This window comes from Corvus moneduloides, chromosome 3 (assembly GCF_009650955.1).
Source record: "Corvus moneduloides isolate bCorMon1 chromosome 3, bCorMon1.pri, whole genome shotgun sequence".
NCBI lineage: Eukaryota > Metazoa > Chordata > Aves > Passeriformes > Corvidae > Corvus > Corvus moneduloides.
The window spans coordinates 15,096,158-15,109,019 of NC_045478.1; the positions used below are offsets into that span (position 1 = coordinate 15,096,158).

Consider the following 12,862-nt stretch of genomic DNA (forward strand, 5'->3'; position numbering starts at 1 on the left):
TGCTTCCAGAGTGTCACCCCACCGACACGCCGGGTGCGACACACTCCAGCTCCCCTGGCTCAGTAGTGCTTTCCTCCAGCATCTGCCAAAGGCATCGCTTGCAGCCGCAGCCCTCCGGCCTCCTGCGGCCGCTTTTTCACGCTAAGGCTGTGGTACCGACCCGGGGGTACCGACCCGGCGGCGGGGGCGGCGCGGGCCGTGCACCTGCTGGCAGCGGGCAGCGCTGGGGGCGCGCACATCACCCCGCAGGTGGATCCCGTCCCGGGCGGCCGCACGAGGAAACGGGCTCCAGGGGGACACAGCCCGCGCAGAGGCTCGGCATGCCCGGCGCACAGCAGGGGCCGGGCAGGGGCAGGGGCAGGGCCGGGTCGGGCCGGGCCGCGCCAGGCGGGGCGGGCGGGGGGCGCGCCGCGCCGTGCGCATGTTCAGCCGTACGTCACAATAGCGGCGGTGGGAGCGCGCCCGGTCCCAGCCGATCGCGGCTGGTTTGAGCTGGTGCGTTGCCACAGCGACGCCGCGGCGCTATAAATAGGAGCGCGGCGGCTGTGGCGAAGCTTTGTCAGCCGCGGCGCCCTGCCTGCCCCGCCGGCCCCGCTCCTCCTCAGCCGGCCCGGTGCTCCCGCCCGGCTCCGCGCACCGCGCCCGGCTCGCAGGAGGAGGGGGAGGCGGCTCGGAGCGAGGGGATCGGCTGCCACCGGGGCTTGACATCAGGTCCGCCACCGCTGCCCGAGGCGAGGTGAGGCGGGCGGTGGGATGTGCCGGGCTGTGCCGGGAGCGGACCGGGGCGGGCGGCGGGGCCGCGGCGGAAGCGGCCGGCGCAGAGCCACGTGTCTGCGGGGCCGCTGCCAAGCGGCGCGGCCTGGGCTGGGCGCCGGTGCTGCCGCCGGGCACGGGGAATCCCCGGCCCCGGCGGGAAGCCGGGAGGCTCCGGGCGGCTGCGAGCGGGCCAGATCAACTCGCCGGCTCGCTTGGGGAATGTTGGCTGCGCGTCTCGGCAGCGGGGGAAGGGACGGCCCCGACGTGGCCGCCGGGCTGTTTCCGGGGTGGGGAAAGGCAGGTGCGTGGCAGGAACAGGGCTCGGGGCGCCCGGGCTCGCCCTTGGGCCGAGCGGCGCCGGGGCGCGGGGCCCTGCCCTCCTGCACACCCGGCGGGCACTGGCCTGGGGCAGGAGCGAATCAGAGAATCACAGAGTAGTTTGGGTTGGAAGGGACACTAAAGACCATCTAGTTCCAGCTCTGCCTACGACAGGCACACCTTCACTAGACCGGACTGCAGGGTGATGTGAGCTGTAATAAAGGTGCGCCCGGGGCTGACAGGCGCCTCCTCGGGAAGCCGCAGTGTGAGGCTGGGCGTGCAGTGCCCCGCTGCCGAGTCGGGCAGCGCAGCCCCAGCCGGGCGAAGAAGGGCGTCGGTGAGCGCAGGGCAGCCGGCCCCGTCCGGGCGCACCGCAGCCCGCACCGCTCGGCAGACTCCGGAGTCAGGGGCGCCTCGGTCACCTTTTCTAGACGCAGCTTGGCTGTTTGAGTACGGAGCCTGCAGGCTGAGCCTGTGACTCAGCTTTGTCTAAATACAGCTGCTTTCTTTGGGGAGCTGCAGACACTTTGCACACAGTCCAAATAGAAACATAGATGTAAAGCTTGCAAGAACTGCTTAAGAAAATCTGTTGTGGCTAGTAAAAGTAATTTCCCTTTTACATGTTAATAGGAAAAGTGATTTTTCGCTCTGCAGAGGAGAGGTTAAACTAAATTCTTTCTGATTGTGTTCACTTCTCTTAACCACAGCTGAAGTCGCTGAACTGCTTTCTGCAAAGCTGCAAGTCAGTGATGAGATGCAACTTCTCCTTAGTAACAAACACCTTCCTGAGAAGTGTTTAATTTGCTGCTTCTTATGGTCCTTTCAAAGAGGCTTTTTAAGAGAAGACTTTAATCCAGATTGTGGGAGAATTATCCTGCACGTGAATGAGAGCAGGGGGAGAATGAGGTTCAATGGATTTTCGGGTTTATTAGAATCAAAGCTTAATCTGTAACAGCTATAAAACATCCTTTTAAAATTGGCTTATAGCCAGACACTCTGCTTAACAGCTTGATGGAGAATGCTGTCATTCTGTATTTGGTCAGTAAAAGAATGCTGTATTCTGTATTTACTCAGTAAAAGGATGGCCCTTGGACTTCATGGGTCATGGATGGTAGAGTAGTGTGCTCTTTAGTTCGGGTTCTCAAGGGACTTTCTACTTGGCAGGTAGATTTCTGTTAGCAGTGAAGATTTGTAATGGACTGCTGTAAAATCCTGTTCTAAAATGCTAATTGGGATCACTGTTAAGACTTTGTCTGCATGTTGTTACTACTCAGAAGTCAGTAACAGTCTTGGATTCTGTTGGTAATAACAAGTAGACCCTTTCTTCTGAAACTGATGAGCTAAAATAGTGCTTAAGAGTTTTCTTAAAAAAAAAAGTGGTAAGTAGACACTAGCCATAATATTAATAGCTTTGATATGGAGGTGAAGGAAAAGACAGCAGAAACTTCCAGGGAGCCAAACTGACTTCCAGGGAGTCTACTGACTATATGAATCCAAGTGAAGTATTGAATGTCAACTATATGAATTCAAATTAAATAATTAACTTTTTTTTTTTCAGCAGTTCATATTCGAGTCCTTTTACATAAACCTGACATCTTGGAAGTCATGAGCAACTTCAGCAAAGAAGAATTTGAGTTGACCTTCCTTGATGAAGGCTTTACTGCCAAGGATATCCTTGACCAAAAAATAAATGAAGTGTCATCTTCTGTAAGTATGAAGGGAAAACCAGTACGTTTCATGATGCTACAAACTTGTAAACTAATAGAACAAGTTGTCCTTGCAAATGATCTGCAAGACAGCCCCCTTGAATGCTGACCTCTAGGCTTATCCTGTTATCTGTTGTTTGTAATGTTAAGATGTATGTTTGCTCTAGGATGATAAAGATGCCTTCTATGTTGCTGACCTCGGGGACATTGTGAAGAAGCACATGCGGTGGCATAAGGCCCTTCCTCGGGTGACGCCCTTCTATGCTGTAAAATGTAACGACAGCAAAGCTGTTGTGAAGACTCTTGCTGTTCTTGGGGCAGGATTTGATTGCGCCAGTAAGGTGAGATCTTGACCATCTTCTGGTCTGTGACATTAGTATCTGTTCAGCTTTACAAGACATGTATATATAAAATTAAGCATTTTCTGTTGTTCTGATTACATTAATCATCCATCTAGAAATATCTTTTACAAGTGTAGTCTTTTCTTTCTTCAGACGGAAATACAGCTGGTACAGAGCATTGGTGTGCCTCCTGAGCGAATAATATATGCAAATCCCTGCAAACAAGTATCTCAAATCAAACATGCTGCCAGCAGTGGTGTACAGATGATGACATTTGATAGTGAAGTAGAGCTAATGAAAGTTGCAAGGGCCCATCCGAAAGCCAAGTAAGTAATGCTAATTGTTCTATAATTCTTCCTTGGGTTCCCAAGATACAGAAATACCTGCTTTATCTGAAACTTGTTCTTCATTAGATTAAGATACTCTGCAAATTTGTGAAGTAATAAACATACTTTTAACCAGTGAAATCTAATCTTGTAGAGCTTACTGGCACTTTAGGAAGAAATACACAGAGGAGCTTGTATCTTTAAGCTCAGTCTCATTCTGAGGTCATACCTGCCTGATGATGATGTCTGTTATACTGAACTTAACTCCTCATTTTTTCCTGTTTCTAGGTTAGTCTTGCGCATTACCACTGATGACTCCAAAGCAGTCTGTCGTCTGAGTGTTAAATTTGGAGCTACACTTAAGACTAGCAGGCTTCTTCTGGAGCGTGCAAAAGAACTTGACCTTGCCATTGTTGGAGTTAGGTGAGCTGACAGTATCAAAACACAGTCATATTAAATAAGTTTTAACAATAGAGCTGCCTTTGCTTGGGGTGGCATGAGTTTATACAAGACTTCTTGACTAATTTGCCAAATAGCAACTGATAATTTTTATCTTTTTGTAGTTTCCATGTTGGAAGTGGATGTACAGACCCAGAGACCTTTGTTCAAGCCATTTCTGATGCCCGCTGTGTGTTTGATATGGGAGTAAGTCTAGTTCTACTTTTGCACTAAAATTGGCAACTCAAATGACTGTTAATTGAACATGAGTTAGCTCTGTTTCAAGTGTTAACAAAATGACTTAACATTACTTTTTAAGCTAAAATGATAAATTATAAACTGATTTTTTGACAGTATTGTTGCTAATCTCATTTTAGGCTGAACTTGGCTTCAGTATGTATCTGCTTGATATTGGTGGTGGCTTCCCTGGCTCTGAAGATGTCAAGCTTAAATTTGAAGAGGTATGGGTTTGCTAAGAACTTGTCAGGTTGTAGCATCTGTTTGAGTGTTGATCTGTATTGAATAAAATCTTGCTTTTTCTGTTTATATGCAGACACATTTGCAAAAATGTGTCTGCTTGGTCAGAAATGTAATTAAGAGGAAAAGAGGAATTAATCAGAAAACTAAAAATTAGATGAGCTCATTAGATACGTAGCTAAATGACTGCACAAGCATGCAGCGGTCTCAAACAAGTAAAGCAGGTTTAAACTAGAGGCTTGATTCTTACTGGCATGGATGTCTTCCATTGATGCTGTTCTTCAGACTGAGTAGATTGGCGCTGCTCCCAAATAGGGTGAAAAGGTAGTCCTGAACCCATACTGTCCTTAGGGGTGGCAGCATACTAGGTCAGTGTTTGATTTGATTTAGAACTAGCTTTTGGGTAATTTTTTAAGTAGCTCTGCTTTCAGAAGAGACAAGGGGGCTGGATATTTATAGGACTTCTACTTAAAGCAGTGCTGTCAGAGCACCTTGTCTTCTAGTCCAAGGAGGTGTTGAATGTTGTTACATATTAACACGAGGAGACAGTAAGTTACATAAAGAGTTTTCTTGTAATAGTGTGAGCTAACATTGTAGCACTTCTGGTACCTCCTAATGAAGTGTGTCTTCTCATCGTGCAGTATGGGGGCATAGGTGAGGCATCAAGAGCAAATGATGTCATTGGGCTCCATGGCATGATACAGTCATATTGCAGTAGGAGGCAGCTTAATGATAACTTCAGAACTTGTAAATAGCTGTTCATTAAGGCAACTGAATTTTAAGTATGATAGTAAAGCCCTCTGTATTCTTATGATCCCATAAGATGACATCTTTAGGATTCAGTAAGCTGTGGAATAGTGCATGAGTAGCAGCACTACAAGTGGACCACAAATCAAATTTGAAGTGTGGTGACTTGCAGGGCATTAATATTGCTTTAATGAGCCTAGGAGTGGTGATTTCCTACAGCCTCAAACATGACCTGTTTTGTTACTTAAACTTTAAGGTGCAAGCGATGTCTGCTTTTGTTGCTTTGTATAAATTTAATTGCACACAAGACTTTGAATGAGGAAAAAAAGCAAGAGCAGTCAATAGAAATTACAATAGATGTTAATAGATGTTATGTGTTTCACTAGTATATCATTTTGAACTTGAGGGTCTTACTTCATCTCAGACTTCTAAAGTAGCACTTGAGTAGCTGCTGAAATTACAACACTGGCATCTAATTTTTCCTTAGATCACAAGTGTAATCAACCCAGCACTGGATAAATACTTCCCTTCAGATTCTGGAATAAATATTATTGCAGAGCCAGGAAGATACTATGTTGCATCAGCGTTCACACTGGCAGTCAACATCATTGCAAAGAAAATTGTGTTAAAGGAGCAAACAGGTTCTGATGGTATGTAAATCTAGACTTAGTCTTAGTTCTAGCCAACTGTGTGTTTCTTTCCAAGCATTTTCTCACTGGTGTCTCAACTTCTTCCAGATGAAGATGATGCAAATGACAAAACTCTTATGTACTATGTGAATGATGGAGTCTATGGATCATTCAACTGCATCTTGTATGATCATGCACATGTTAAGCCAGTCCTGCAAAAGGTAAGCCTGTTCAGGAGTACCACATACTGGTCATGTATCATGGATGTAGGAGAATTCTTGTCACAACAGTCACTTCTCAGTTCACTGCTCCCTTCATGTTGCTGGACTTATTTAATTTAATTTATGAAGCATGCAGTGGAATTAACTCAAAGCCAGAAGTGAAGAAGAACCTGCAAGCAGCTCTTCCTTCTCTTCAGAGGTGGAATGTTACACCAACTATGATACTACTTCTGGAAGTTCTGTTTTGATAGTCAGATAATTATACCTCACTCTTTTCTTTAGCGGCCTAAGCCAGATGACAGCTGCTACTTCTGCAGCATTTGGGGACCAACCTGTGATGGCTTAGATCGGATTGTTGAGCGTTTTAATATGCCAGAGTTGCAAGTTGGTGACTGGATCCTGTTTGAAAACATGGGTGCCTATACTGTTGCAGCGGCTTCTACTTTCAATGGATTCCAGAGGCCAACAATACACTATGTGATGTCAAGACCAGCATGGTTAGTAACTAAATATCTTGATCCATCAGTACATTTGAGATCACTGTAATGAATAGCTCATATCAGTTGGCTACCCCTTGACAAGCAGGGCTATAGCTTTCATGCCACAGCTCTTGTAAAAACTTCTTGTATGGAAGAAGGCAGTGCCTCTGAAGGTTTTTGCTGTGTGCTTAGAACAATGCTGATGCTACTAATTACTTTCCTGTTGTACACACTTACAGGAGAGGCCCTTTTTAAGGGGTAATGTTAGGAGTCTTCATTAATCTGGATTCTAGCTAGTGTTTTTACTTCTGTACAACATTACAGAATCATTATGAATTCTTTACGTTTAGCTTCTGTGCCTAGTAACCAGAGACCAGTCAATCACAGTTCTATTAATATGTTGTCTTCTAAACTAGTAGCTTACTAAATCCTGACTGTAGGATGCAGGGACTTTCAACAGTGTTGCTTCACAGTATGTTCTCTGTTTGTTTGAGAGCTATTCCTTGGTTTAGGTTGAGCTCTGGCTCAGTGCTCAGTGCAGAGTGCTAGATCTCCATGGGAAGTTATTAAACAGGTAAGCAAAGAAAGCAGGACAACCTTTTAAGTGCAAGGATACTGTGAAACTACAACTTGAACAGCAGTTTGAAGTTACCTGGGTGCTCTTCAGTGCAACACATGTTAATGGATTGTACCTTCTATAAAAGTGGGGTTTCCTGTAAGAGCAAGCCCTTACCTCTCTACTGACATCTGCCTACTGAACTGGCAGAGGGTTTTTGGGCAGAAGTGTTACCCTAAAGCATTATTAGCTCTGCTGTTAGGCTGTTTTCAAATTTTTTGAAAATCTTTAAGTTCAGGGGAATTCCTGCCATAAAAGTAAGAGGAAGCTTCCTCCATTCTTTTACTAACTCTGCTGGTGTAAGCAAGGCTTGTATTGTTTCTTCCCCTTAGTGAAACCTGTCAATTGACGCATTTCTCAAACCACATGAAGCTTATAGACTTCCCTTAAGACATCAAAACTGTGTCTAATTGAACTAAAAATGGCTCTGCAGGAGAATAATTAGCTTTTTCACTGTATCACTAGGTTGCTGTTAAAATTTAATACTTGGTCTGAGGCATGCTGAGCTTAATTATGCAGACACAACTGTTGTCCAAGGCCACAGCACAGCCCTCTTTCAGCCCTATGTCTGTTTTCTGTTTTTGGCAAGAGAATACTGTGATAATTGCTGGCCCTTAACTGAGAGGGATATATCAATGACATTATGGTGCAGATCTTCTTAGGACAGGCAAAAGTCTTTTGGAATGTCGTCTACATATTACAAAGGTGTACAACTAAATTTGTGGCTAGAAACTGAAAGGTAAAAGACAAGACAATTACATGTGTCTAAGTAAACACTAGTAATACATGAGGAGCCATGTAGTGGTACAACTGTTTGCCTTGCATACCTAAGATAACTAGGAACTATAAGAGGGACACCAAGCTGAGTCTTGCTGTTGGCACACCTGAGGGATGGGACGTCATCCAGAGGGACCTGGACAGGCTCAAGAAGTGGCCCTCATGGGAATCTCATGAGGTTTAACTTGTGCAAGGTGCTGCACCTGGGTCAGGGCAACCCCTCGTATCAATCCAGGCTGGGGGATGAACAGATCCTGAGCAGCCTTGCCCGGAAGGACTTGGGGGTGCTGTTGGGTGAGAGGCTGGACATGATCCAGCCATGTGCCCTTGCAGCCTAGAAAGCAAAATGTGTCCTGGGCTGCATCCAAAGCAGCATGGGCAGCAGGTGAGGGAGGGGATTCTGCCTCTCTGGTCTGGTGAGACCCCACGTGCAGTGCTGCATCCAGCTCTGGGGTCCCCAGCACAGGAAAGACATGGACCTATTGGAGCAAGTCCAGAGAAGGCCGCTGAGTTGATCAGAGGGATGAAGCACCTCTGCTGTGAGGAAAAGCTGAGAGAACTGGGATTGTTCAGCCTGGAGAAGAGAAGGCCTTGGGGTGACCTTATTGCAGCCTTCCAGTACCTGAGGAGGACTTACAGGAAAGATGGGACAAGACTGTTAACAAAAGCACGTAGTAACAGGATAAGGAGTAATGGCTTCAAATTAAAAGAGATGCCCCATCCCTGGAAGTGTTCAAGGCCAGGTTGGACGTGCCTCTGAGCAACCTGGTCTAGTTGAAGGTGTCCCTGCCCCTGTCAGGGGGGGTTAGAACTAAAACTTAAAGGTCTCCTGCCAACCCAAACCATTCTATGAATCCATGAACTAAGTCCAAAAACACAGTCAACTGAAGTTCTTCTGAGGTTGTTTTAGTACAACTCCTGTCTGAGTATGGAAGGAGTTGCATGTTTCTCACTGGTCTGGTCAGCTCCTTTATACTCCTAGTCTGTCATCCATACTTTTTCTTAATTCAAGTTACCCAGGAATGTGAGAGTGTGGGATAAGTGACAGTCAAGTTGTCAGGGATTTTCACATCTGAAATTCTGAACTATTGAGTACTAAGTCAGTAAATCTGTATAGGATGAGGTGTACAGATGTAGCTACACGCATATAGGTGCATCTTTGCAGATCTAAATCCTACACAGAATGGTAAAACCAGCTTTGTATTGGCACTTACCCTAAAGCCTAGCCAGCCACAGGTGACCTGCATGGATTCTGCTTTTACTATTTTTACTTTTCCCCCCTATGATAATAATGTCTGGATTGCAGTTATGCGTAAAGAGTTTATTTTATATTCACTGGCAATTAAAAAAATTGTACCTTACTTACATTTTTAGGTAGATTGCAGTGAAACAGTTTTTGACTTACTCTTTTTTTTTTTTCTAGGCAACTAATGCAGCAGATCAAGGAGCAAGGGTTCCTAGCTGAAGTGGAGGAGCAGGATGTTGCTAGTCTGCCAGTCTCTTGTGCCTGGGAAAGCGGAATTGAATATCCAGCAACTTGTGCTTCAGCTAGTATTAATGTATAGGTAATATTTAGTAACTAAGTGCAAGGTTAGTCATTGAATTTAGGGCATTTGGGGGACTGTTAACTTAATTCTTGGTAGAATTTTTAAGTGGTTTTTTTAACATTTAGGTTTGGCATAAATGCAAGAAAAATGACTAGGAGATGGGTCACAATTATCTGTGTTCCTATGGAAACTATTTGAATATTGTTTTATATGGATTTTTATTCACTTTTCATGTATGCTACTAAAGACTGACCCTCAACTGTCAAACAAGTATTTGTAGCTTGTGTATGGCAGAACGGGCTAAGCTTAGTGCTTTGTGACCTACCTGTTTTAAAATAAAGTATATTGAAATAACTGGTCCTGTGTTTGGTTAATGTGTAGAAATTTAATGTGTTGTGGATGGCTCTTACAGCATATACGAGGGCAGACCAGAGGCTGCAAGCCCAGAACTTACTAATAAATGCCATCTCCCCTACCCTTGCCCTCCCAACTGAAAGAAACCCTCAATGGGTAGGGAAACTGAATTGCCTTTTTTCATATGTGATTAGAAAAGGGTTGACTGTAAACAAATTGAATACTGTGTGAATTCTTGTGAATTCCCATTTGTTTTTCACTACTGAACATGAGCTTGACAAGTTGTATATTGCAAGTTCAATGCAGTGCTGGTTTTCTGCAAGTTAGTCTATTGGTGCTGTGGCCAGGACTGAAGGCTGTTTATAAACACATCTAGTGGTACATGAGAGAATACAGCACAGGCTCCATGGCTGCCACACTGCTTGTTATGTGTGTGAGAACTAAAATATGTTGTGGGAAAACCCAGGAAGCTGAAACTATGTGTCTGACAGGCTCTCTGACCTGTGCTGCCCAGGCCTTTGATATAAAAGAGATAAGAAATGGGACTTGACATCTTTTTCTTTGCGATATGACTAGAGGCCCTTAATATTATGAAAAGACGTGCTACCCTTCTGGCTTTGGATTAAATGTGATAGATGACACTAAGTAGTAAATACTAGGAGCTAATACAGGGGTGTTGGTGATAAAATAGTCTGCTTATTGAATCAAAGCATTCTGACTTACGTTTAACCTGATGCTAGTTTGCTGCCACTTACTGCACTAATATTGGAAAATGTTTCTGATAAACTAATTGGTCCTAGAGCTGGATTTGATCTGTTTGCCAGAAGGTCCTGGACTGTGGGCATGCCATAGCAAATGCCTGAGAGAGCGGAGAAAGATAAAGATCTTAATGTATCAAATAAAAATGTAAAGCTTAAGCTAACTTGGAGTAAGTGTTAAAATTTAAAGGGTTGTCCAAAGGTTGGCATTGCTGATAGAAACAGTGGCTCTAGCAAGATGAGAAATAAAGCAGTTTTCCTATAAGCAGCTCTGAAAGGTAATGTTTAACCTCCATTCTGTGCCTTCAGCAGAAATTGTCCATTAGATGAACTAGTAGGGTAAACAAAAGTGATGGTACCTCATTCCTGACTCTCTTGAAGCATCCCAAGTGATGTTTTTACTTGTTTTATTCCCAGCTTCAAGCTTGTGATTGAAATAGCACTTGCCTTTATTCTTATGCATGTGGCAAACTTCAGTACATACACATAGTGGAGCCATAGTCTTAATCTCATAGAAACTCTCTGCATCCAAACCAGGGTTTCATTTAGCTTCTCCAACTTATCTGGAAACTAAATGGTTCTTAAACGAAAGCAGAGATAGTGAATAGTAACCAAATATTAATACTGTAACAATTCCACATCTAAATCTTACTCTTAACATTTGAACAGGTATGCAGAAGAAAGTCTCTGAGAAGCTGCAGTTGACTAAAGGAGATGTAGCTACTTTCAAAGTGCCTGTTTGAAGGCTGGAGCTGTTTGAGTGAGAAGGCAGTTCAGCTTAGTGAGACCTTACGTGATACCTGCACTAACACCTCGTGCCCTGCTGGGCAAGTGGCACAGTATGCCTTCCTCTACTCACAGCCCGTGGAGACCATCTCCAGCAGGTACTTTGAAGGCAATCACTTATGGAAATGAATTAGTGAGCTTCACTGAGAGGAAGTTGGCAGGTTGCCAATTAATTTCTTCATCTAAATTTACCTTGATTGGTTATTTTGGCTATTTCACTGGGTTTTGTCTCCAAAATCCAAAATTTACATCTCTGCTGGAGGCCAGGACTGTGGAAACACGCTAACCATCGTTTGATCAACGTGGTGCTCCCCAAAGGAGATGTGGCTGACTGTAGTTCTTTACCTTTCTCTCCTATGGCAGGTATGTCATAGACTTGGCTGGTGCTCTCTAAGCCATGTCTAACAAGTGTGTCAGGTGCTTAAAAACTGCTAATCTGAAGCATCTTCTGTGTAAAAAAACCCCAGTGGATTTTGCTAAGGGTCTTTTAGTACTTTCTGGGAGTAATAAGTGTTTACAGTAGTGCTGGTGTGTCTTTAAGCAAGACTTGACTTTCTCAAGTTGGGTTATGCTGAACAGATGTTCTGGGTTTTGGGATACTTTATCTCACAGATGCCTGGCTCCTGGCTTCCACAGAATCTCAGTTGCCCATTTGTTAATTGATTTTAAAACACCCCAAGTGACAGCATTTGGTCATAGGGTGATATTACCGCCGGCCTGGTTCCTACGGTATATCACTGTGTCCCCCAGCCATAGGGAGGAGGAGGAGAAGGTCCAGCAGGCAAGAATTGTGCAGCAAGCTTGATTTATTTAATTATTTTACAAACTCTTTTATAGGCTTTTTTCTTCACAGTCTAATTGGACAAAGGACCAGCCACCCCTTGGGGGTGATTGGCTAAAATCCTAAACATCCATTGTCAAAATATTTTCTACTATACCATAAACAAGACCTTCCAAGGTTGCAGGTGGCTTGGTTGTTTACATTCCCTGCTGCCTCTTCTGTGACAGAGAAGAGTCTCTCACGGACTTAGAAAATAACAAGAAAATCCTTGCTCACAGCATTTTTGTACCTACAGGGTGACTGTGGGGATTCCCTAGAATCCACACTAGGGAAATATGTTTTCTACTGGAAGCTGGAGTGAAGACCATGTAGGACAGCAAAGGTGTAACAAAATAAGCAGTGAGCTCATATGGTTTAGTTTGACCTCTCCTTGATGGCCTTTTGGGACATTAAAGCCTTTGCTCTGTTGTGCCACGTTTATTGATCAAATACAGTTGTTCTAACTGCACATCTTAATTATTCCTCCCTGGGGCAAGTTTGTCTGATACAGGAAGAAGGGAGGAGCTGCAGAAAAATTGAGATCAGCTGCATCTGTCTGATGTAATTAGCTCAACAAATATTGAAGTTGGAGCCAAGAATAGCCTATGCCTTTCAGCTTGCTCCTTGCTAGCCTTGCTCTGTATGGTGCTCTGTCTGTCCCACTGTGGGCTTTGCTGGCACATTAGCAGGGGCTGTGGCATCCCTGCTATAAATGGTCCTGGTGCTCACTCCACTCGCTGGCACCGGTGATGGCGATGTTGATTCT

At 44.7% G+C, this 12,862-nt stretch overlaps 1 protein-coding gene across 2 annotated transcripts; it reads left to right on the forward strand.

Moving 5' to 3' along the window:
- Positions 1-463: 463 nt before the first annotated feature.
- On the forward strand, positions 464-9,736 carry ODC1 (ornithine decarboxylase 1). Of its 2 annotated transcripts, none has more exons than XM_032104286.1 (11): positions 464-736; positions 2,633-2,781; positions 2,948-3,121; positions 3,275-3,447; positions 3,736-3,870; positions 4,011-4,092; positions 4,263-4,346; positions 5,597-5,759; positions 5,847-5,959; positions 6,242-6,456; positions 9,255-9,736. In XM_032104286.1, exons 2-11 carry the CDS (start codon positions 2,680-2,682, stop codon positions 9,394-9,396), a joined length of 1,383 nt encoding a protein of 460 aa, XP_031960177.1. In that variant the 5' UTR covers positions 464-736; positions 2,633-2,679; the 3' UTR covers positions 9,397-9,736. The 2 variants fall into 2 exon arrangements, with proteins under 2 accessions (XP_031960177.1, XP_031960178.1); XM_032104287.1 differs by having other exon boundaries at positions 2,636-2,781.
- The last annotated feature ends 3,126 nt before the right edge of the window (positions 9,737-12,862 follow it).